This window comes from Chelonoidis abingdonii, chromosome 2, assembly GCF_003597395.2.
Source record: "Chelonoidis abingdonii isolate Lonesome George chromosome 2, CheloAbing_2.0, whole genome shotgun sequence".
NCBI classification, from domain to species: Eukaryota; Metazoa; Chordata; order Testudines; family Testudinidae; genus Chelonoidis; species Chelonoidis abingdonii.
Genome location: NC_133770.1, coordinates 43,331,178 through 43,356,505, shown reverse-complemented (window position 1 = coordinate 43,356,505; position 25,328 = coordinate 43,331,178). Strand labels below are relative to the sequence as shown.

General features: G+C 42.0%; 1 protein-coding gene across 2 annotated transcripts; it reads right to left on the bottom strand.

Moving 5' to 3' along the window:
• HACD1 (3-hydroxyacyl-CoA dehydratase 1) lies at positions 1-23,835 on the bottom strand. 2 transcript variants are annotated; one of them, XM_032793963.2, is made up of 7 exons: positions 23,508-23,835; positions 17,588-17,705; positions 16,373-16,391; positions 16,201-16,283; positions 11,126-11,247; positions 8,220-8,398; positions 1-3,597 (listed from the first exon to the last, which is right to left on the bottom strand). In XM_032793963.2, the coding sequence occupies exons 1-7, from the start codon at positions 23,633-23,635 to the stop codon at positions 3,515-3,517; spliced, it is 732 nt and encodes a 243-aa protein (XP_032649854.1). In that variant the 5' UTR covers positions 23,636-23,835; the 3' UTR covers positions 1-3,514. The 2 variants fall into 2 exon arrangements, with proteins under 2 accessions (XP_032649854.1, XP_032649853.1); XM_032793962.2 differs by having other exon boundaries at positions 16,201-16,289; positions 23,508-23,834.
• Between the last annotated feature and the right edge of the window lie 1,493 nt (positions 23,836-25,328).

Sequence of the window (25,328 nt, the reverse complement as noted above, 5' to 3'; positions counted from 1 at the left end):
CAAGATCTGACATTCATATGAACAGTTTATTAGATACAATATGAAAATGTCAAAGCTGGGATATATTCCTAAGCTATCACAATAAAAAGGTTCTCAGTAAGTTAAAACATTTTTGACTACTGCAATGAAGATTACAAAGATGGACAAATGTGCCAAATTCAGGTTGGAAACAGAATGCACCATAAAAAATTCACGCTTGTTTTTAATGCCAATTGTATATAGCATGGAATAAGTTAGTTCACTGTTTCATTATGTTATAAATATGATGCTGTGCTAATGTTTAAGTAAAACACACAGACTGAAATAATGGCCTGACTGAAGTCAATGGGGCTTTCATTCTTTGACTTCAGTGGGGCGAGGATTTCACTCACAGTTCTTACTTGCTAACAGAAGACATCGATTTAAAATATATTAATTAGAGCTGAGTCAAAAATTCAGTGAAAGATTTAAAAAAAGAGAGAAAAAAAATTCAATGTAATTTTCACAGGGAGCTTGTCCTCATCTGCCTTAGTCCATACCAAAATCTCACTGGTCTGGCCTTCAGTAACACAGACCCAAAGAGTTATTTTCAGCTTGAGGCTGCAGTTTATTGATGTGCAGTTTAACAAGATTCAACTGCAATTGTAAATCACCTTTACGTTTTTTCTTGTTCATGTATTACTTATTTAGGACTAGTACATTGCTGCTTTGTGCAAGACAAAAATTTGAATGGTAATGAATGGTGTTGTATTAAGTCATTTTGAATGTATAAAAGAATATCAATTTGCATCTTGTATGACAATATGTTCAACCCACACACATATAACCCCGCTCCTCCCCCGGATGAATAATACTGTACTGGAGATCAGCCCTTCAACTTGTAATCAAAGGACAAACTCATTTGAGTAAGAGTTGCAGGATCAGGCCCTTGGAATATTCAATTAATTTCAAATAGATCAATAGTCATAGTCTTAAGTAAGCTCAAACACCATTAAAAGGATACTAAATTTTACCATTGAACACAACCTGATCTTATAAATTAATTCAAATTCCATGAGATCCTTCTGCCTGCTCATTGAGAAATACGTGCTCAGAAGCTGCCTGGGTGTTTTATATGGAACAGAGTGCAAGCTGAGTTAAATTTATCAGAACAATTAGTATTTGAAGCACTTCTTATGCAAAACACATTTAACAAATAAAACTTTTAGTCTAAACAGGTAGCATGTATAAATATTTTGTGATTCAAGACTGTAAATGTGATATATATTTTAATATATTAAATCATTTCAGCTGCATAAAAATGTATTTTAATAAGTTAACATAGCACCTTGGATCAATACACTGTTTTAAAACAAACCAAGAATATTCAGTTTTCAAATTGTCAGAAAAACTATTATTCCATCTCAAGCCTCCTATACACCAGTAATTGAAAAGGAAATTAGTTTACATGTAATGTTGAGATGTGTAAATATGGGAAGGCTAAGACATAGAATTGCAACTTAAGGATATAAAAAAGACTTGTTAGTCACACCAGGAAACACATTTCCAACTCTTTTTAATAGTTACAGTATATAGTCATAGAACTTAGAAATGGAAACCACCTTTTAGATTATCTAGCCCCATCCACTGTCAAAGCAAGATTGTTTCCTACAATATGTTTTCTAGTATTCCAACAAGTTGGGCTTTACGTTTCCCAAGGACCTGCCAGCATGGGCCTTGGGATATTATTCGGTAACTTAATAAGTCTCATGGTCAGGATCTTTTCCCTAGTATTCATTTTGTATTTTCCATTTCTTAATTTCCCCTGACTCCTGGTTTCAACTCCTAGTACCATGTTAATAATTCCTTTTTCTTCTCAAATATTTTCCCCATAACCAAGCTGTACATATTTAATGCTTTTAAGTCAATCTTTCCTACCTCTTACTCATGTCCATTCATTATTTTTGTTGCTGTTTTCTGAACTTTCTACAGTATGCCTAAAGCTTACTGCTTCTGAGGTACCCAGAACTTAACATGGTACTCCAGATGTGGACTCAGCAAAGTCCCTGAAGAGGGACAATCACATCTCCCTGCTCCATGACATGACACTTCAGCATATGCAACCCAAAATTGCACTGATCTTTTTCACTGCCACATCATATTGCAAATGACATTTAATCTGTGGTCCACTCTCACTTCAGGTCTCTTCCAACTTTATGGCTTTAAATTCCTGCCCAGATTTCTAACCTCTGTAAGACCCATTATATAACTCCTCTCTCCATGCTGGTGTTTATAACATCTTCAGTTTAGCATTATCTGTGATTTTCATTAACATGTTCCTCTTCTAGATTATTAAAGATGTTAAATAGGAACAGATCCAAAACTGTTCCTTGATTACATTATAAAGAGGACGGAACAATTAATGGAAGATGCAATTAAAAGTGCTTAACGAGCTGATTCAAAATACAATTTACATGTCAAGACAGTATTTTAAAGTATTTTTAAACCTTCCATTTTTATCCCATTTGATTAATTGTAAGAAATAAAATACTTTGCTGTAGCTGCCGTTTCCACATGTACTTCCATATTTACTTCTCACCACCACCCCTCATGTTCCCTAACTCTAGAATACAGAATAAACTGGTAAGGACAAAATAAACCAGGCCCACATCATCAGCTATCGCTGGGCATCAAGTAGTAGCAAACCGAAGTACACTAATCTAAATCTGCACAGAGAATCTAGAGTTCAGCTCTTTTAAAAGCTTATTCTATTATGCTAAGATATGATCCTGCAAGTAAAAGGTTGCAGCACTCCCAGGCCTTGATCCTGCACCTGAATCTGCTAGCATGGACCACTTCTCCCATGCCAAGTCTCAGGCCTAATGAAGGGTCCAATTCTACTACACTTACTGATGCTGAACTTGATTCTAGAAGTTTCAAAAGGATAATTGTGAAGGAAGACACTACTTAATGTAAGGGCGGCAGAGTCAGACCCTAAGTAATTATAATCCTAGCTTTAGTCTGGACTGACTACTTTTAATAACATGTTCTCATAAGGTTCAAGAGACACTCAACTCAGTTCTGAATATTGACAAAGATTAGTGTTTTCAAAATAATAAGAAAGGACACAATTTAAGCCACCTGTCCTATGAAAAAAATTAATTACCTAATTTTGAATTATCTATTTTTCAGAATACTTCCAATAATGTTCAGCAACTGTTTTTTTTTTTCATAATGACCACAAGAAGTTCTGTAATAGAAAGCAATTTGGCAAGCTATTCTATCTCCTGCCTCTATTTGTCAACTTATATTTAAAAAAAAAGGGAAGAAAATAGTTTGTCTGAGGAAACAACCAACCAATGAAATAAAAGAATCAAAAGTAAAGCAAAGTCTGAAGACATAGTGAATTTACAAAACAATACAATCCATGTTATTTCATGCACAGCCATTTATTCTTGTTCCATGATTTAAAACTTGGACTCAAAAGGATCACTTGAAATGTTCTGCTTCCATTTCTTTTTATTCTGTAAACAGCACTGTGGTTACAAGAGTTGGGTTAATCATCCTTTTCTACAATCACTTCTCCATGAAGCACCTTTCTTCTCTGCCACAGCATATGAAAGTAGAGTTGTGGAAACACTTGATCAAAGATAAACAAACAAATTAGAGGAAAAAAGGGAAAATACATTTCTAACTATAGACTATTCAGCAGAGGAAAAATTACAGCGATGGAGCAAGTAACACTAGGTTGCTTATTATGGCAAACTATGACTTAAACACCAATGGGACAGTTCACACCACCAAAATCCATGTAGGGATCTGTGCATGGATATCCCTCCAACTCTTTGGCTGTGGAAGTAGGGTCAATGATTTCTCAGCAACCTCCATGACCCTGTGGACTCTTCCATGTGGTCCAGGATCTGTGCTGAGGAAGGTTTGAATGGGTCAGGACTGGGAGGAGGATGCAAACTTATCTCCCTCTTGTCCTACAGAAATTGTTGTAATATCCTATCCACTTCACCACCCTCCAACTCCTATAGGTCTTTCTGCGGTGCTCATCAATGTTGTATCTGATAAATTCATCAATATCTGTGAAGTTATCTTTACAACACCCCTGTCAGGCATATGGTATTATTACCCCCACTTCACAGATGGGAGCAAAGAGACTCACTACAGAGAGGTTAAGGCCAAAAGTGTCCATTAATTTTGGGTGCTCAATTTGAGATCCCTAGAGCCTGAGCATTCTTTTTACAGCACTTTACAAGTTCAGCTAGTGACTATAACATGGGTGGAATTTATAAAGTTGTGTATGTAAAAATGCTGAAAATGTCTGAGAACATAAAAATTGGATGGTACAATGAATCTCAGTGATGACTAAACCTGGAGATATTCAGAACAAAAAGAACTTACAGCTAGGCTTGTAGCTGTTTCCATCATTCCACTGACTCAACACACATTCTAGGCTTCAAAGTGACACACAGAGTGACAGTGTCAAAATCTTATTATATCGATGCACAGCTTTAATTGACTTCAGTTACAGCTGTATGTGTTCAACACCTATGCATATCAGGCCATAGGTGACTCAGGTAGGGCATCCAGAAAATGAGGAACACATAACTAGTTCCATTTAACTGACTTGTCCAGCATCACATAAGAACTTCGTGGCATAGGCAGGGATAGAATCCAACTATCTAGGGCAGCATTCAACTTCTTTAAGCACAAGACTATCCTTTCTCTTCCTGCAATCCCCTGCCTCCTTCACTGCACACCTTCCAACTTCTGCAACAAATGAGGCAGAGTCATAGAGACAACAGTCTCCTTCACCACATACCCCTGATTCATACCCAGAGCACAATCCATCCTGTGCAGTGAATAAAACGGGGTTTCTGTGGGGAAAAAGTCATATATAATTAAAAACTATGGGTACAATTTTCAAAATCATCTACATGATTTAGGACCCTAAGTCCCACTTTCAAAAGGGACATAGCTACTTAGGAATCTAAGTCCCCCTGACTTTCAATGAGATTTAGGAACCTAAGTCACTCAGGGATTTTTGAAATTTTTACCCTGTATCATAATACATATGCACCAGGGTGCCCTACTTTCCAATCTTAATGTTATTTTAATCATAGAACTGTAGAGCTAAAGGGAGATCAAGAGGCAGGGCCAGCGCTTCCATTAGGTGACCCTAGGCGGTCGTCTAGGGTGCCAGGATTCAGGGGGCGGCATTTTGTGCGCTCCCTACGGGGTGCACAGGAGCTTCCGGTTCCGCTCCCGTCGTGCTGCTGAAGAAGGACTTTCTGCTGATGTGCCGCGGAAAACAGCGGCAGACAATGACTGCTGCTGTCGCCTGGGGCATTTCAGCGGAGGGACCTTCTTCGGCGGCGCGATGGGAGCGGAACTGGACGCTCCTGCGCGCCCCATGGGGAGTGCACAAAATGCTACCCCCCGAATTCTGCCTCAGGCGCCAGAAACCCGGGCGCTGCTCCTGTCAAGAGGTCATCTAGTCCAGCCCCCATACTGAGGCAGGATGAAGTATACCTAGATTTAGTTTCTTTGTGTGTAATTTCCTAATTTTAAACAAAGTAAACTGAAAAACCAAAAATTCCTTCATGTGGAACCATACTGATCCCTACATGGGTCATCAGCAGGCTTGAAATCTTAAGGTTCATAGCACAGACCTCAGCCACTTAAGCTAATGCTGCAACAAACAGCAGTAGCAAGCTGTTATCCACTGTGGGCCAAACAGTAAAAAAGGATGAGACACACAGGAATGTAGCAATTACCAATGTGAATTAGACCCACTGTCGATCTTGTCCCATGACCAGTACCAGATGCTTCCGAGACAGGTGTAAAAATCATACATTATGTAGACGTGGGATAAACTGTCATTCACATTAGATCTCATCCTGACCTTTAATAGTTAAACACTGATTTAACCCTTGAAACATAAGATTTATTGTTGTTATAATTAATTACAAGATTTATAAAAGTCCACAATTTTTGTTATAATTAATTATAACTCTGGATATTCTCTTAATCCATATGAATATGTAATCCCTTTTTGAATCTTGCTAAATTGTTGGCATCAACAACTAAGAGTTGTTGGGACAAAGAGTTCAACAGTTTAATTACACATTGTGTGAAAGAGTATTATCAGTTTAGAATTTCCCACCTTTTGATTTCCCTGAATGTTCTCTTGATCTTCTGTTATGCGACAGGGAGAAGACAAACTCCCAATCTCCCTTCTCTATATCATTTGTTATTTTAGATATTTTTATCATGTCCCCTCTTATCTGTCTCCTTACTAAGGTAAACAATCCAAGACTTTTAAATCTCTCTTCACATGAGTTTGCCTCTCACCCTGTGATTACGTAGCTTCCTTAATAGCCTCTTGTGTGGAACCTTATCAAAGGCCTTTTGGAACTCGAAATAAGTTAGGTCAACCACTGCTCCTTTATCCACTGACACATTCAAAGTTTACTGACACATGCAAAGAATTCTAAGAGATTAGTAAGACGTGATTTTATTTTACAGAATGCATTCTGGTTAGAGCCTATCAATCACAATATTCCAGGTGTTTTGTTATCATTTCAACCAATTTGCCAAGTACAGTGTAGGGCTTAGTGGTCTAAAATTCTCAGTTTGCCAGTGGGTTTCCAATATATTTGCAGAACAGCAGAGAAACAGTGAGACCCAGGAAGCTCAGGACCCAGTTCAAATTTTCTAAGGCAGTGTGTTCTAGTGGTCACAGATCCTTCTGCCTGTCATCTCCAACATCTTCCTTCTGCCCTATCCCCTTGCATAACCCTCCCCAACCTATCCCCATCTGCCTCTGTCCTCCCTGCATCGATCCTATTCTGCTCCTATCCAAGTCTCCACTCCCAGCCTGCCTTTGTTTCTTCACTATTCAACTCCCCCTGCTCCCAGCCTGTCCCTATCTCACTTGTTTCTATCCCCCCTGGCCTGTAGACCCCAGTATGCCTCTATCCCTCCCAAGTCTGACCCATGCCCATGCTGCTCCTCATCTCTCTGCATTTGATTGAGACAGCTTCTCGGTTCTGAGAATACAGGAGAGACAGTCTCTTTGCTAACAGTTCATGTGTCTAATTCAATAGCGGCTCCCAGGAGTGAGCAATTGCAGGAAATGTCCTGCTTCCCCTGGTCTGAAGCATGCTCTGTGTTGTTGGAACAAAGTTTTGTAGGAGTGAAGTGCAACATGCTCACTGCAGATGGAATTTTTAGAGAATTTTGCTGCTAGCCTCTAACAAACCTTTACTGAGTATGTGCAAACCATGATTTTCAGAGGCCAAATTTTAGATGGGATTTTCATGGAGATTGCAAAATGCACATCTTTGACACCAACCGTGGTCTAAATTTCAAGTCCTTTCTCTAAACAGTGGAGGGGCTAGAGCTTCTCAACAAAATGCTAGTAGGATTCTTTTAACATAAGCAACAAATCTTCTCTCTCCCTAATCTTGCTCTCGGAAATGGCTAAACTATTTTCACTGAAGCTTTCCAAATATATTCAACCTGAGTCAGACACCAAGCATGAAAAATTTCTGCCTAAGCAGTTAAAGTGTGGCAAAATTTTAACTAACTAGGTCCTATAAAGTAAAGTATTAGCCATCGTTAACAGGCGTCTCTGCGAGCTGTGCCTATAATTCTTAGACTTCATTGCACTGCATAAGAACATAAGAATGGCTATACTTGGTCAGATCAAAGGTCCATCCAGCCCAGTAGCCTGTCTGCTAACAGTGGCCAATGCCAGGTGCCCCAGAGGGAGTGAACCTAACAGGTAATGATCAAGTGATCTTTCTCCCGCCATCCAGCTCCACCCTCTGACAAACAGAGGCTAGGAACACCATTCCTTACCCATTCTGGCTAATAGCCATTAATGGACTGAGACTCCCTACTGACAACAAAAAAATACTACAAGATCCCAGGAAGAGGGACTGAAGCCCGAGCCTTCTGGAGCCCTGCCACCCCGAGCAGGGGAGCGGAGGGTGGTGTCAAAGCGCAAGCCCAACGGCTTCAGCCCCAGGCAAGGGGCCTATAACCTGAGTCCTTGCTCTCAGGGCTGAAGCCAAAGCCCGAGCCCTTCCTCAGGGCTGAAACTTTTGAGCTTTGGCTTTGGCCTCTGCAAGTCTAACCACCAGCCCCAGCAACTCCATTAAAATGGGGTCCTGACCCACAGTTTGAGAATGGCTGCATAATGTATTATTGTGTTCTTGGTATTATTAAAGTATAATAATACTTACATGGTATATATGAGGCCATGACAATAATAAGGAAGTAGTAGTAGTCAAAAGAGACATTATACTTGTTGGGAAGTCTCAGTGAAAAGATGCCTGTCTTCTTCACATAAGGTAACGCAGCATGAATAGTTAGAAGTTCACCAGCAACTCCAACAGGATACAAGATGATAAAAAAGTTGTATCTGAAGAAAAACAAATCTAAGAATTATTATTTTTTTTTTTTAAAGAAATCCGTGCTGTAACATTTCTTCTTTTGACAATAAGTGGTACAGCAATGAACTATAGCAGTTTCCTGCAAGAGAAAACCAAGGGCCAGACCCTCAGCTGGTATAAATGAGCACAGCTTCACTGACTTTAATAGAGTTATGTTGATTTATACTAGATGAGGATCTGGACTTAAGCCCTTACATTTAGTTTGCAGTAATATCAAAATGTTTTAGTGTTTTTCCAATGTCAAAGATAAAGAGTCAAAGGTTGGAAAACTGCTGTATCATCCAATAATCTTGTTTTGGTTGACTTATAGAGCCTGATCTTGGTGTCATTGATTGGCCTGGGAGCAGGCCTGCACCAACAGTAAGTAAGAATACATATCTTCATCACAGCCCATGCCACTGATCCAAGTGCATCTCTTCCCCATTGTAATTCTATTGAAGTTAATGGAATCTTAAGATACTTAGAAAGCCTGTTCCTCCCATTGTCATATGGGGAATCTAACCAGGTACTACATCTGCCATTTACATGAATGGGCATTACTGATGCAAAAGCATCTGTGTGTGAGACCAGATATGACAATGAACCCATTTTAGAACAAACAGATCAACTTTCAAATAAATGATAAAGCAAAGGCACTGAAAGACGCCAACTACTTTGAATACCATATGCTACATACATGGTGGAAAAGTAAGAAACTGAAATCAGCAATGTTTTGAAAAATTCTCATGCAAGGTAAGACATACAGATGCAATCATTCATAAAGAACTGTCCTCTTGAGTTCAAGCTGGAGAAAGCAATGACAGCTGCCTCACAGGGTCTGAAATAAATTTACAATATGCATTCTATGACCAAACCAGATGAGTTTTAAAATGGCAGCAACTGAATACGAAACTCTAGAAATGGATGGGCTTAGAGGGCTCATACATCAAACAGAACAGACTAGGTGAGATGTAACAAGAAACTGATGGCATAACTCCAAATACAACTTGGCCATATGCAGAACAGAAACAAACCAAAAATGGGGTATTCTGAATTAAAATGTAGGTGTATTTATTCTGTTTAATAGGGAAAGACAAAGCTTTTATAATTCAAAATAAAAAGCTAGTGATCCCAAAGCACTAAATAGAAGTTTACTATGGTTTGCACATGTGTATTGATATATATCTATATATTCATAAAAGGACAACACTCAAAGGAGAGGAAGAGGTGGGGGAGGCAGGGAGAGAAGAGAAGACAACTCAGATAAGCCAATGGATTTGTGCCCATTTGTGCCAGCTATCAATTTCCCCCGATTCCTGATGTCAATCCTTGGTGAAATATGCGACAGAAGAACAAATTTTCAAATATTTGTTTTCCTGTATATTTCACACAAGTATAAGACTTTTGTCAGAATGATTATTTTTCCTACTGCCTTATTATATTTTCAATAGAAAAAACTCTCTAACTTGGACGCATTGGGAGTGTCTGATAGTTTGATATTTTTGAAATATGATTCTAAATTTAAAGCTTAAATATATATTCAATTTAAGACAGGGGATCTTTAACTGTTTATTTTTTTAAGTTTGCCATTTAGTCTTAAACATGCCAAAACCTAACACATACTGTATGAGCAGAAAGACAATGTGTTATAAGAATGGACATAAATATCAGCCATATCAAAAAAGTGCATTAGAAGAATCAGAATCGTGTTGTCTACAAAATAAAAATAAAGCAAAATAACTGAACAAATAAAAATATATTTTTGGACAAATATGACAAATAATAATCTATAATTAATTTAAAAAAAGACTCATCTGCTTCATAAAAAGCAAAGTCTATTCTGTATATATATTTACTTTTCATTCAATAATTACAGAGGATGCAATTGATCCAGTTAATCTTCATGGTAAATACCCAACCTAAACACACGAAAACACAATCAGTAATGTATTTCACATACAGTAACATACTCAAGTATTGTTTACTTCAAGGTTACTTCTATAAAAAAAGATGCCCTTGTTGTTTGTGCTAAGCTAGTTAAAATGTTAACGAAGGTTTTGTAAAACCTCCAATTAAATCATAAACTGAATACAGAATAAGGGACAAAGTCTGCAAGGTGATCAGAGCCCAAAGCTCCCAGCAACTTCACAGGACTGAGTGGGCACTTTGGCCCCAGTCCTGCAAAGATTTATATATGTGCTCAACTTTATGCACTTGGAGTAGTCCCATCACAGTCAGCACTCACAGTGTCTAAGGGTAAGTCCTTGTAGAATCTGGGCCTATGTTTGTAAACAACTAGATTTCTGGCAACAAAAGGTTTTGTTTTTCGTTATTGCATAGTGTAAGAGGATACATGGTATGATCATTTTTTTTAAAAAAAAAGATAATTTAGTACATTTTAAATTGTATTCAAAATGCAACTTAAATTTCTAAAGGTTAAAAGGTAATCCTGCAAGCATAAAACAAAGGGATGACTAGTAAATGAAAATAATTATCAAACACAGAAATTAAAAAACAAATCACATCCAATTATTTGAGCTAAAATAAAAATCCTTTACATTTTAAACCAAACAGCAATATTCCTAAATAAAGCAACCAACCGCATTCTTCTGACACAAAGCCAAAACGCACACATCTGTTCTCCTGTGTATTAGCTCAGCATGCATGAAATTAGCATGCACAGAACTATGAGAAACTAAACTGCAAGACATCTCCACCTGGCCCATTTAATGAAGTATGGCAAATGGTTGAGCAGGTTGAATGTGTAGAAGGAATATCGTGTAATCTCTGTCACCGTCCAAACGACCAGAAAAAGAATAACGCTCTCTTCATTCTGGATCTGTGAAAGTATAAAGAACCAACATTTTCTTCACCCTTAAACTTATTTTCTATGCAAGCGGCAATAGGCTTCCACTTAAGACATTTGGAAAAGAACTAAGAATTTGAGAAGAAGGAAAACTTGGGTATCAATAATCAGCAGCTGTAGTCACCATCATGTTAACTTTTCTATTACAGATATTCACCAACATACTGAAATTTTGCTAACTGTGCAGTACAAAGTGACTGTAACCATTGTAAATACATCCAAACACAAACTATTTAGTTGATTTAATTCCTTCTTCTGTTTACCCTGCATCTTCCCTTTTAATGTGTTTTTTCTTCTGATTATTGATCTATTTGTTTGTGTTTATTCTCTCTCACTTTCTTTTCTCAAAATCCTATGTATAATGTTTCCAAGGCCACCCAGAGGGGGGGACAAGAGGGGCAATTTGCCCCAGGCCTCACAGAGGCCCCCAAGAGAGTTTTTTTGAGGCCCCTGGAGCAGGGTCCTTTACTCACTCCAGGGCCCCTGGAAAACTCTCATGGGGCCCTGGCCCCCGGAGCTTCTTCCATTCCAGGTCATCGTTGTCAATTTGGCAGCAAGGGGTTCTTCCACTCTGGGACCCGCCACCGAAGTGCCCCGAAGACCCATGGCGGCAGGTGGGGGGTGGTCCTTCCGGAACTTCGGCGGTGGGTCCCAGGGTGGGTCTTCAGCAGCAATTCGGCGGCGGGGGGTCCTTCTGTGCTGGGACCCGCCACCGAAGACCCCAGGACCCCTGAATCCTCTGGGCAGCCCTGAATGTTTCTCTTCCATTTTAGACTGGATAAACATCACATCACACTACTCTTTGTCTTGTCTGTCTTCTTATATTCACCTAGCCCACGTCTCTTGTTGCTTCCCCCACACCTGCTTACTAATGTCTCCCTGATACACTAGACAATTCCATTTTGTTCTGTGTGCTCCATGGGCAACAAAGCAAAACCTGGTAGCAGGAGATCAGGTTGGAGTGCTCAGGAGTTTGCAGGACAGTTAGCAGTTGGGAATGGGTCGATCACTGAAGGAGGAGTAGTGAGAGGATCAAGAGCTGTGGGTGAATATACTCATTTGCAGTGTTTTACAGATTCAAGTTCTGAGTCATTAAACTGCCTCACCAGTAGGTATCTACCTGCTGCTTCAAAACATCAGATCCTTTGGGGAAGGGGGAATTCCCAACTGTGAAAAGATGATGGTTGGGGGTCTTTTACAAATAATACCTTCTGAGAAGAAGAATTACACACAAGTGATTTAATTATTTTCTTTAAAAGGGAAGGAATTTGATAATAGACTTCTGTGCCTGAAGGCTGAAAACCTCCTAGGATTTCTGTAAAATAAAATCAGAGACATTTTTTGTTCCAAACACAGAAAAGGGAAACCCTGTTTTTCAACAAAATGCAACCTAGTGACAATGCTTAAATGCTTTTCAAAGATGCTGAACATCACAACTAGGAGGTGCAGATGCTCAGCACCTCTGAAAATTAGGCTCAACATGTGTAAATTGGAAACAAGATTTAACTTTTATTAAAAAATTAAGAGGGTTAGGATAAATCTCAATAACAAAAGGAAAAAAGCAAGCAAACCAAAGTACAAAAATATTCAAATATATAGCTAAGGGAGAAGAGAATTAGGCTACTCTCCACCTAAAGTAGATAAGAGGCTACCACCGATAAGATAAATCTGGATTCTGGTCAGAATGCTAAATCCAAGCATTAGTGCTTTGAATAAGAATGTAGAGCAGGGGTTGGTAACCTTTCAGAAGCAGTGTGTCGAGTCTTCATTTATTCACTCTAATTTAAGGTTTCACGTGCCAGTAATACATTTTAACCTTTTTATAAGGTCTCTTTCTATAAGTCTATATTATAGAACTAAACTATTGCATGTAAAGTAAACAAGGTTTTCAAAATGTTTAAAAAGCGTCATTTAAAATTAAATTAAAATGCTGATTTTATGCCACCAGCCTGCTCAGCTCACTACCAGTCCGGGGTTCTGTTCACCGAGGCCAACAGCGGGCTGAGAAGAGCCTGCGTCCAGGACCCCAGACCTGATGGGGAGGTTTCAGGGGTCAGGGCAGAAGGCTGGGGTGGGGTGGGGGGGTTCAGGGATGATGGCTGGGGTGTGTGTGTGGGGGTAGGGCAGAAGGCTGGGTGTGTGGGGGGGTCAAGGGTCAGGGCAGAGGGCTGGGTATGTGGTGGGGGCGTTCAGGACAGAGGGATGGGGCTGTGGCAATGCAGAGCAGAAGGCTGGGTACATGTTGGGGTGGGTGAGGTTCAGGGCAGAGGGCTGGGGTGCTTAGCCCGTAGGGATGCTCCCAGCCCCCTGCCCTGAGCGGCTCAGGGCAGGGGGCTGGAAGAGATATGCCCTGTTCCACCCCCTTCGCCAAGACTCTGTCCCTACCTCTCTCTGTCCCCTCTAGGGAACTGCCTGCATGCTGCTGCTCTTCACCCCTCCCTGTCGCCAGGGTCATCAGCTGATTGGCGCAGGGAAGGAGAGGGAGCAGAGCAGGAAAGCACCACTCTGGGGGGAGAAGCGGGGGAGAGGGAAGCTTGGTTGCCGCAGAACCAAGTTTCTGCCTCCTGCCCCCGCAGGGTAGAGCGGTGGGCAGAGGGGCTGAGTGGGGCTGGGGGCCAGGACTGCAGCAGGCAGCTGCGTGCCGCTCAAAATTGGCTCGCGTGCCATGCTTGACATGCGTCCCGCAGGTTGCCGACTCCTGATGTAGAGAATTCCATGTGGTTGCCTCATAAATCTCCTGGACAAGTAGTGAGATCTGTGGCTGGCTATCATCACTAATAGGCCTCTAACTACATATCCCCTCACATGACCCTGAATGTTCAGGCATGCAAAGAAATAACAATGAGACATTCATTCATTCAGACTTTTAGATATGGGGATTTTTTGATGTAGTTTGACCTACTGTACTGAAATCAAGTGAAACAAAGAGCTGGGTGGACAAGGTTTAGTCCGTTCCACATAAAAGTAGAATGATGAGAATCAGTGATATATGCCAAAGCCTCGATCTCCTCATTCAATGTAACCAACAAATGGTTCTCTTCTTGATAGGGTGACCAGACAGCAAATGTGAAAAATTGGGACAGGGGGTGGGAGGTAATAGGCGCCTATATAAGAAAAAGACCCCAAAATCAGGACTGTCCCAATAAAATTGGGACAGCTGTTCACCCTACTTTTTAAACATTTTTTATTTTCTTCTAAAGGCAAAACAGCATGCACTTAGCTTTTAAAAAAATTTAAAATAAACCTACTTGGTATTACAAAAAAGGGAGGTAAAGGAAACAAAGTGTATAAGAGAGCTCTCTTCTATGAACAGATAAAAAGGAAATTGACAATGGAAGCAGTTCCTGACTAGCTTTTATATCTCATCAGCAGTTAGGCATGTGCCACCTGCCGGTGAAAAAGTTTAAAGGCTTAGTACCTTGAGTTAAAAAAAGTTCTGACCCAAGACATGCACATAGGAGCACAGACCCAAAAGTTGGGATCCATTACTCAATATTTATCTCTAGAGAATACGAATTTCAAGCCCTGCAAAGTAAATAAAATTCAGACAAACTAAACTGTAAGTCCTAGTCCATTCATTACGAGAATCATAGATTCCTTGGACCATTTTTCCTTGGGCTAACAAAACAATAGAATCTATATTAAAACCTATAACCAACCATATAACACTTTCAGGGGGAAGTTGGGTAATTTTCATATGCTGGGAGGTTTTGTTTTTTTTTAATGACAGTCTATTACAGTGGCATGCTGTGAACATATAATTTTAATATAATATTAATTTTAAAAACTTGCAGAAAGGATTAATGCAAACTACAAAGAAAACACCAGTGTAAAATGTCACAACAGTGTTTATCCAGATGCATTCAGTTTAAGAAGGATTTCCATACGTACATTCAACACATGCTAATTGAAGTTCTTTTTCAAAGTGGAAAGGTTGACAGTATGGTACATTTGTTGATGAACAGAAGCTCTAGCCTTTAATCTTGCTTAACAGACAGATCAAACCTGGCAGCAACCCAATATGTCTCTGTTGTCTCTCTCCAATGGCATTTACCAGCATCCTGTGTGTAAGCAATTGTAAACTATAGCAGGGGTGGCCGAATCCAGCCCTTCAGACATTTTAATCTTGCCCTCGAGCTCCTGCCAGAGAGTGGGGTTCAGGGCTGGCCCCGCTCTGGTGCTCCAGCCGGGGAGCAGGATTGGGGGCTTGCCCCACTCAGCGCGTGCCATGGCTCCATGCGGCTCCCAGAAGCAATGGCATGTCCCCCCTCCGGTTCCTACATGTAGGGGCAGTCAGGGGACTCCGCATGCTACCCCTGCAGCTCCCATTGGCCAGGAACCACAGAGGAGACGGAGGTGGGACATGCTGCTGCTTCTGGGAGCTGCTTGAGATAAGCGCTGCCAGGATCCTGCACCCTCGACCCCCGGCCACAGCCTTGATTCCCCTCCTGCCCTCCGAACCCCTCGGTCTTAGCCCAGAGCACTCTCCTGTACCCCCAACCCCTCATCCCCACCCCAAAGCCTGCACCCCTAGCTGGAGCCCTCACACACACAGCCCTGCACCCCAACCCCTACCCCAGTCTGGAGCCCCTTCCCACACCCCAAACTCATTTCTGGCCCCTATCCAGAGCCCTCACCCCCTCCCCTACCCCAACACCCAGTTTCGCGAGCATTCATGGGCCCCCATACAATTTCCATACCCAGATGTGGCCCTCAGGCCAAAAGGTTTGCCCACCCCTGAACTATAGGCTTGATCCTGTAGGTTCTCTACCCGCAGAACTCTGATTGAAGTTTGTGAGAGTCCCCTATATGGAGCATTTGCCAGATCTTATTACTTGTTAAATAACACTTCCTGCTAAAATTAGCTTTGTATTAATAATCAGCCCTTCCTGTAAAGAGTAAAACAAAATTTGCTCATGAACTCACCTGTTTTATACTGTGTGTTATAAACCACACCATGAAGATTCTTGAACTCACTTGGACCCCAGTCACAAGCACAGAGGTGCGAACTATTCCTTAAAAAGAGAAATACATTATCTACGTCCCATAATTCACGTTTGAAATCAGTTAAGTGAGACATTAAAAGCAAAAGACTCACCAATTGCACAGTGGACTACCTGTCAATAAAAATAAGTATAAATTAAAAGTCACTCGTTTAAAATCATTTTACTGTTTGCAGTGTAAACAAAGACATTGCTGCTGTTAACAAAAATCTAAGCTTACCCCTAGTCCTTTACTCCTTATTCAGACTACACTTTCATCGACTTTAACGGCAGCAAAAATAAAGATCTTAGGGTCAAATTCTGTGAGGTGCCAAGTACCCTGAATTCTTGTGCTTCACTCCTCACAGGATCAGGCCCTTGATTTGTAATACCACTGAAACAAGACTGACTTGCTTACCAAAGGAACTTTTACATAAGACTGATTTTCATATACATACACACACCTTGCTCTTCAGCTTCAAAACCAAACCTCAGTTTCACATGCAACATCTTATCCAGATCAGAATTCTTCTGGAAAATTTAAAGCAAGATACATAAGGTGTTTCAGATACATAAGAATTTTAAAATTTTCTTTCTTGTTCATTTCAGAAGACATTTTATTAATTCTTTTGCTAATTAAATCTATGACTAGTGTTGATGGGTTCAGATATAATACCTTTACATTTCTAAATAATTCTATTATAATATAAAAACCAAAACACAAATGACCATACATGTTAAAAGAGGCACATATAGTATATACATACATCTGCTTGATGAATGTATATATACATCCATATCAGTCTCATGCATGCTTTGCCAAGTGCACTCAGCCTCCAGAATGCTTTGCAAAATTTGCATAGCCCCTTTGGGGAAAGTCATGGTTCAATGAAAGATTGGTAGAAAACCATATGGGGCATGAGGGTCCAGTCTGGAAGGAGCAAAAGAGAGAAAGCCATATGGGGGATAATGAGTCCCGTATGGGGAATAAGAGAGAAGCAATCACCCATGGAGGAGGGCAGGGTGTCTGCAAAGAAATAGGCTCCATAAGGAATGGAGCCCTGTGTGGCTTGCAAGATCTGTCACTAAGCAATTCTTAAGCATTTTTGAAATGTAAAAAAATACTAAACAAATAATTTAGTAGCCTAGAGTTAATGTTACAATATCTATCCATTCCCTTCCCCCAAAAAACCACCTTAAAAATAAATGAAGTTAGAAAGATTGGAAATTCTGAGATATTTTTTCATCCTTAACACTATTTTAATGAAGTTTTTTATTTTTTTGCTGAGAGCAAATATTTTCTCAAGCAATGTGTAGCATTAAAAATTTACCTCAAGCACAGCAAATGTCTGGAAAAATTTAAGCGTCTTTTGAATAGTTTTGTATAAACCTTTGTATGTTCCTTTCTGCATGTAAAACCGTGCCATGGCAATAGCTAATACCAGCCACCTAGAAAAGAAAGAGAATGGATAATTTTCAAATGAGAATTCTAAGAATACCAAGGTATCTAAATTATTGATTACATTACTTTCATCTCAAATATTTGAAGAAGAACTTTGATTTTTGACTGGTGTTGTTTAAAAAGCGATTGAAAATATAAATTTAAAATATAGCAAAATCCATTAACTATTTAGCTCCTGTACCCTACTTTGTAGAAAAGTATAGAGAGAATGCCTTGCTTCTCTTTGCAAGGAGCTCTCTGTGTTACATAGCTAAGGTATTCTCTTTTCCATAATATGGACCATATCTCTATTATTCAGAGTATTCATTCACGTATTTTAGCTGTTTTTAACATGACTTAGCATGTTAAAAAAAAAAAAGGCACCAACTTCAGGTGCAAGCTACTTTCCATATACCAGCAGTTGTCCTCAACTGGAAAACCTCTGAACTACTCAGTGTAATAGTTCTAGTCTAGACTATGGGACTTTTTCCAATATAATTTCAAATCCCCAATTGCTTATCATAATTCCATAGTGTTAGAAAACTGAAAAATTTACATGAAATTTAAAAAAATTATTTCAATATAGGTATTTTGTTCTCTTAAAACATATTGAAGAGAAAGCAACATGGCCAACATTTCCAAACTTGGTCTCAATCCTGCAAAGAGCTCTGTGTAAGGGGACCCCTGAGAGTGGGGTTCTACCCACACAAAGTTCTTTGAAGGACTGGTGCATAAGGACTTAAAGCCAAGCCTGGCAAAAGCAACTAGTGATTCTGAGTGCCTCAGTTTGTGGGTGTCCATCCTGAGACACCAATAAAGGGGTCCAATTTTCAGAAAGTGTTGTATACCCATCCTCTGAAAATCTGGCCAATTTAAAGTTGGGCACTAAAAAACCAGGCATCCAGAATCGCTAGTCACTTTTGAAAATTTTGGCCAAAGTGGTTAGTTCTGGAACTGACATCTTGGCAATCATGTACTGATATTAAGAGTGGATGAATTTTTTTAAAATATGCATTCTGCTGTTCAAATAAAGAAAGCAATAATAATTGCTAGTCAAATTAAAGCTTTCTTTATAGAGATAAAACAAATCTGAGCTAAAATAAACTTTAAAAAACCTAAGGCGGGGTCAACAACTTTTGGCATGTGGCCCTCCAGGGTAATTCGTTAGTGGGCTGCAAGACGTTTTGTTTATGTTGACTGAGCTTGATCTCGACATACTGGATTCGATTTAGAGACGTTGAAAACCTCATAGGTGGAAACCTGAGCACTGGGCTTATGAACAGTTGTACTGGATACAGTATCTCAGTTGAGAAGTACCACTTATGTTGCACGGAAGGCGTCTGGGGACAGGTGTCTACAAAACAGTACTAGCGAGAAATAGTTTGCTTTTATTTAGTGTTGCTCTTTCTTTGAGTGTTATCAAAGTTGTCTACATGTATTGTGCATGGATAATCCAGGCAAAAATAGCAGCCAGTGTGTGCCTGGCTGTAGTTTGTATGTTAAAGATCATAAAGATCATAAGCCATACCGGATCAGACCAATGGTCCATCTAGCCCAGTGTCCTGTCTGCTGACAGTAGCCAATGCCAGCGAGGAGACATAATGGCCAAACCATTGGGATTATTCCCTATTCTTCAAACATAAGTGATTTTCATTTCTAGCTGGAGAACACTGACTTGTGTTAAAGTAATGTCTGAAAGATTCCTATCTAATAGCATGTTCCCCTTAGCACTGAAGCAGCATGACCTATAATTAAAAAACTGTCCGCAGGCATGCCCCCCGCAGCTCCCATTGGCGGCGGTTAGCCATTCCTGGCCAATGGGAGCTGCGGGAAGCCTGCCGGGAATAGGGGCTGCATTCCCTAAATATTGCTTACATGAAGTTGTGTGGCCACTTAAAAGGGCTACTGAGTCCCCTGTTAGGAGCCTCAGGGACCTGCCTACTCATGACAGGCTCCTGTAAAGAAAAGCCAAGTCAGACATATCTGGAAGGAATTAAAACTCTAGGTGGCCAGTTGGTAGCTAATTAGCTAATGAGCCTGATAAAGCGTTACCAGGGAACAGCGGAAGTGGATCCTTGAGACAGGAGTCTTTTGAGGGCAGAAGAATTCACCAGAGCAGGGGACCTGGAAGGTGTGCTCAGAGGGGTAGGGAATTCCAAAGAGTGGCAGAAGGGCCAGCCTGTCAGGAACTGTGTACTTCCCTAGAGAATGGCTACTGCTGACAAATCTCTGCCCACCCTCCTCTGGCTCTAGGAAAGAATTCTTCCCAGCGATTGTCAAGAGGCTTGACTTTGGAAAAGAGCCCTGAACTGAGAGAATCCTGCTGGAGGAAAGTGGTGGACTCAGGTGGAAATTGATAAACTGAGACTGACTCTGTTTCTCAGATAAGATGCTGGGGTGAGGGCTTGCTGGTATTTTTATTGGGTCTTCGGTTAATAACTAGACCCTTCAGAAAGCCATGTAAAGCCTCGGTGACCTTATTAGTGACATTAGGGGAAAGTGAGTCTGGGAGCACCTACAGCTCCACACTTGGCCAGAAGGGGACACTACTGGATAGGTACACACTGTGACAATAGCTTCTCTCACCTCCAAGCCTCTCTTTCAATATGTGGAGGCTTGTCTAGACTACCCGCTGGATAGGTGGGCAGTGATCGATCCAGCGGTGGTCGATTTATCATGTCTAATGTAGACACGATAAACTGGCCTCTGAGCACTCTCCCGTTGACTCCGGTACTCCATCAGAATGAGAAGCACAAGCGGAGTCGATGGGAGAGTACCAGCTGTTGATTTACTGCAGTGAAGACACCACAGCAAGTAGATCTAAGTACATCGATGTCAGCTACGCTAGTCATGTATCACCATACACTGCAAATGTGGATTCTCTCATCATGCCTATTTTACATCTATTCCCCAGTGTGTTGTGTAACTACCAAGGTTCCATAATGCTGGGGCACAGGGTGAATTCCACTTCCTGTCCTAAAAATGAAACACAGGTGCCAGTTAAACAACACCCACAGACATTATTTAGGTTTTTTATGGCTAGTGTAAAACCTGAGTAAATGTTTGTAGAGTATAAAATGAGAGGTGGTCTCCAGCCACTGCTGAAATCAGTGGATTATTTTAACTTCATCAATACATGTTGCCTTCACAATAAGGCTGTCCTGGGTTCTAAATATTTTGTGTTTTATAGTAAAGTATGTGTCAGAGGAGAATTATAATGGATTTTTATATGGTTGGCAATATGGCAGGTGACAGCAGTATCTTTACGTAAGAGGTACCCTGAGAAGCCATATTATATCTGACCAAAAAGGCAACAAATATAAACCAAAAACATTCCCTGTATCTCATTTTGCAACAAAAAGGGAACATGAAATGTCTTCTCTGACTTAACAAAACAAAACAAAAAGTTGGTAGGTCTCTTGCTGAGACAGGTTATTCTTTAAACAAGCACTTCCACAGACCATTTTATTTGGTCTTCAGCTTGCAACTTTTTTTTTGGTCCCATATGGGCCTTTGTATTGCATACAGAAAAATGGCAACTTTCACTCAACATCAGACAAACATTCAGTATGAAACAGAAACTACCCTACATGATAAATTCCTTGAGGGAGGCTTTCGGAGGCCAAAAGGACAGTTACGGGCCTAACTCCATTGACTTTCAATGGAACTTGGGCACTTACCTGACATTTTCACTTTTGAACATCTCCACCTATGCATTTACCAGTACGAATGACAAAACGTAATCCCATATTAGAAAGAGGAGTTAGCACAGTTATTGTTAATAAAACTCTAGGAATACCCTGGTTTAACAAGTACTGTCTTGCCAAGTGAATAAACTTGCCAGTGCTAGTATTACCCTTCAGTGTTCCCTTAACAGTATCCACTGTACTATATTGGTTTGAAAAGACGATGAAATGTTTGTCTTTCTTCTTTTTCCTATCCCACACAAGAAACAAAGGGCCCACTTTTACAAGTGCTGGTGGCTCTCAACTACCAGGGGCTTTGATAGGAGATGTGGGCTTCAGCACTTGCAGGGATCACAACTAAAATGGATGTTTCCACCTTAAAAGTCTGTGGCAGGAGCCCAGTGCTCCTGAACAAATGAACAACAAAGCATGGGGTGGATTCTTAGGAAATACAATGAGGAAACATAGCAATTCCAAACTAGCAAAAATTATGAACAATGAATAAAAACACTAATTAAAGCTGACACAAATATAACTTCATAAAGTCCCATGCCTGACTTCAACAATTCCCTATGTAAAATGTTTCAATGTCGAATTACTCTAAGTATTAAAATTTGTGAAAGTCTGACAATTCTCAGCCTTTCAACAGAAAATTAAATCACTTTACTTTAAGTATGTTATGAAAACTACTGCTATTAATATGACAAATCTTTAAAAGGAATGAAAATACATACATCAGCCACTTAAATGTAAGCCAGAATTCCCTTAACATTAAAACTCAGTACAATCATTCAATACCAATACCACATTTTCTCAAAAGAATCCATTGTAACACTGGACATCAGCTTAAATGCACTCCTGGGCTTATTAACAGTTACATCTCAATGCATTCATATTGGAATTCAGTAGCTGAATTGAGGACAAAAACTGAAATGACATATGGAGCCAAATTCAACTTTGGCAAGTGGGTACAAATCCACTGAGTTTTGTCTGCTTATGTCAGGGTTGAATTTGGCCTGTAACCTCTGTTTTCAATATGGAGAGACTGTGATTTGTAGAGCAGCAAGTTGGGAGACCAAGACAGAGCTGGAAGATGGAAACTAATGTTTTAAAATACTGTTTCAATATCAGTTAAATATTTATCAATGATGCTGCTTAGACTGAAGCCAAGATGGTTTTTCAGTGTAATAGTAGTAGTCATTTCCTGCACTTTACTCTTAACATGGCAAATGGAAGAAATTAATATACGTTGCTTGTCTCCTAAGTGCTCTCCAAAATAAGAATTTGAACCAATGCTATTTAGAAACTTTGGGCAGGCAGTGCCACATTGTCCCCTCCCTTGGCATGGGAGGAAAACGAGGAATTCTGCTATAACAACGCGCTTACAGCCACTTCGCAACCCCTCCGGAAGCCTTCATGAGCAGCTTGAGACCCCAAGTCTGCCAAGGCTCTTTGGATCCTGCAGCAGGGCTACCCAGAGGATTCAGGGGGCCTGGGGCAAAGCAATTTTGGGGCCCCCATCCATAAAAAAAAGTCACAATACTATAGAATACTATATTCTCGCAAGGGCAAATTGCCCCGCTTTCCCCCTCCCCAGGCAGCCCTACTGTACAGTGCCCCAGCTGGCAATCAGCCTGCTGCGGTGTGCCTACCCCGGGAAGCCCCGCTCAGAGCGGGGAGCCGGCTGCAGCCAGCAGCTCCAGCGCAGGGAGCCCCAGGCAGGAGGCGGGGACCAAGTCTTCTCCACCAGGTCCCTCCCGTCTCTGCGCAGAGCCGGCTCAGCGTGCAGGGGCGGCCGCAGTGACTTTCGCCAAGGGGAGCCCCCTGCCCTGGCAACCCTGCCCGGCATTCCTGGCTCAGGCTATACTTAACCTCCCCTCCGGGCTGCGAGATGACGCGCTCGCGGCTGCACCGCTGCACCGTATTAGGAAATGCCAGGCGGGCGAGGGCTAGCCCCGCAGGCAGCTCCTCTGCCGCCCCTGCCAGACCAGACCCCGCCCCGCAAGTCTTTCCGCCCCCAGCCCCCGGTCGCCAGGCCGCCACCTGTCCGCAGCCCGCTCCCCCTCGCCCAGCCGTGCCTGCCCGCTACACGACACTGCACCCGCAGCGCTCCCAGGCACGGACCCGGCGGTCATGGCGATGTTGTAGCCGATGAGCCAAGCTGTGGCCAACGCGCCCAAGCGCCTCTTCCTGCCCTTCTCCTTCTCCTCCTGCGAGCCGCTGCCGGCCCCGTCCTCCTCGCTGGACGCCATGGTTTGCCCGAGGCCAGGGGGAGAGACGCGCGGCGGAGGAGGGGCGCGGGCGCGGGCGGGGGCAGGGCTGAAGCCGCGCTGACAGCTGGAGCTGACTCTCTCTCACCCCATCTGTCTTCACGGCGGGCTCCTGCTGCCCCCAGCCAGCGGCTCACATGGTGTCGCCGGCTCCTCCCTTCTCCTGCAGGGGCTCCTCAGGTCACACGTGGTCCCTCCGCGCCTCTCCCAGCCCATCTCTCCGGACGGCCGGGAGAGAGGCTGCCGACCCCCTCACCCTAACGCGATTGTTGCGCCTCGCGCGGTTCCTAGTCCGGTTTCCCTGACTTGAGATCAAACGTGTTTACACACACACTCTAACTTGCCAGCACAAAATACACTCCTATGGGTAGCCGTGGAGGTGTAACATGTCCTTGTGTGCAGCATGAGAGATGGCAGGCTAGCTAGCTAAGTGAATGTCCAAATGGGTACTTTATGCTCACACAGGCTGTACCCCAGCTACTGGTGTTTTGCTTACAGGGATCACCCATGTTGGATATAAAAAGAAGGAGGAGTACTTCTGGCACCTTAGAGACTAACAAATTTGATATGTGTCATCTTAGCTATGTCTACACTGCATTGCAAACCCTGGTCTCTGAGACTGGTATTTCCCACCCTGTGCTTGAGCATCCAGCTGCATTGTAAACCTGGCTTTACAATTGCTGGATCTGGGTCTCACAACTGTCCTAACATGACCACGCTGTGCTATGCCAACCTTATGACTCAGCTCAGCAGCTTGAACTGCATCTACACTGCTAAATAACAGAGCTGGGATCCAAGTCTCAGCAAGACTTGGGACCTGACCCACCGCCAGCAAGGTCCTAGTGTTGGTGTCACTAGGCATAAAATTTAGGCCTCAGGTGAACCAAAGCTCCTCCATGTTGAACTCTGCTTGATCTAGAAAGCTAGCAGCTGTGAAATTAAAAGTGTAACAGTAAGTTATCAGTTGCAGCGCAGCTCAAACCGGTCTAAAGCAGTAGTGATAAGGCCTGTGCACTTTTAGCAGAAGGACAAGATAACTTGCAGAAGGAAAATTTACTAACAAGCTGCCACAGCCAAGATTACTTAATGCACCTGCGCTTATGTAACTGCTACCGGGGGAAGAAGGAGGAGGAGGAGGGGGAGGGAAGAAAGAAAAAAGAGAAAAAAGACTTATAAAAAGGGAAAAGCCGCTTGTGTAGGTGTGCTTGATTTGAGGCATCAGTCTCCTTGCACCGCTTTGAGATCTCAAATAAACTTTGTTTGCTTCTCCACCGTGGTGTGTTTATTGGCACAAAGTACACCAGGCAATGAACCCCGCTGTTGCCCCCCCGGGCACTTTGTGGCCATGCAACAGTTCTTGGCGTCGTGGGTGGGCTCGAAGGCTAAAATCAGCCTTGCCCGGACCCTCTCGGCGGCGACGATCGATTGCGGCGACGACCGACGCCCAGTGCGCACCGTGTGACTTCACCGGGGCCTCGGCAAGACGCGTGTGTGAGCGACCCCGAGGGCACAACGTGCAACGCGCTCGAGTAGTGGAGAAGCAGTTGAGGGCGACGGTGAGGAACCGGTCCCTTGGATAAGGTAGGAACAGTCCAGTGGTCTGGGACTTTCCCTGTTAGGCCTGGGGACGCCCAGTGTTGTAATTCCTGCGATGGGGCAGGGACAGAGGGCATGG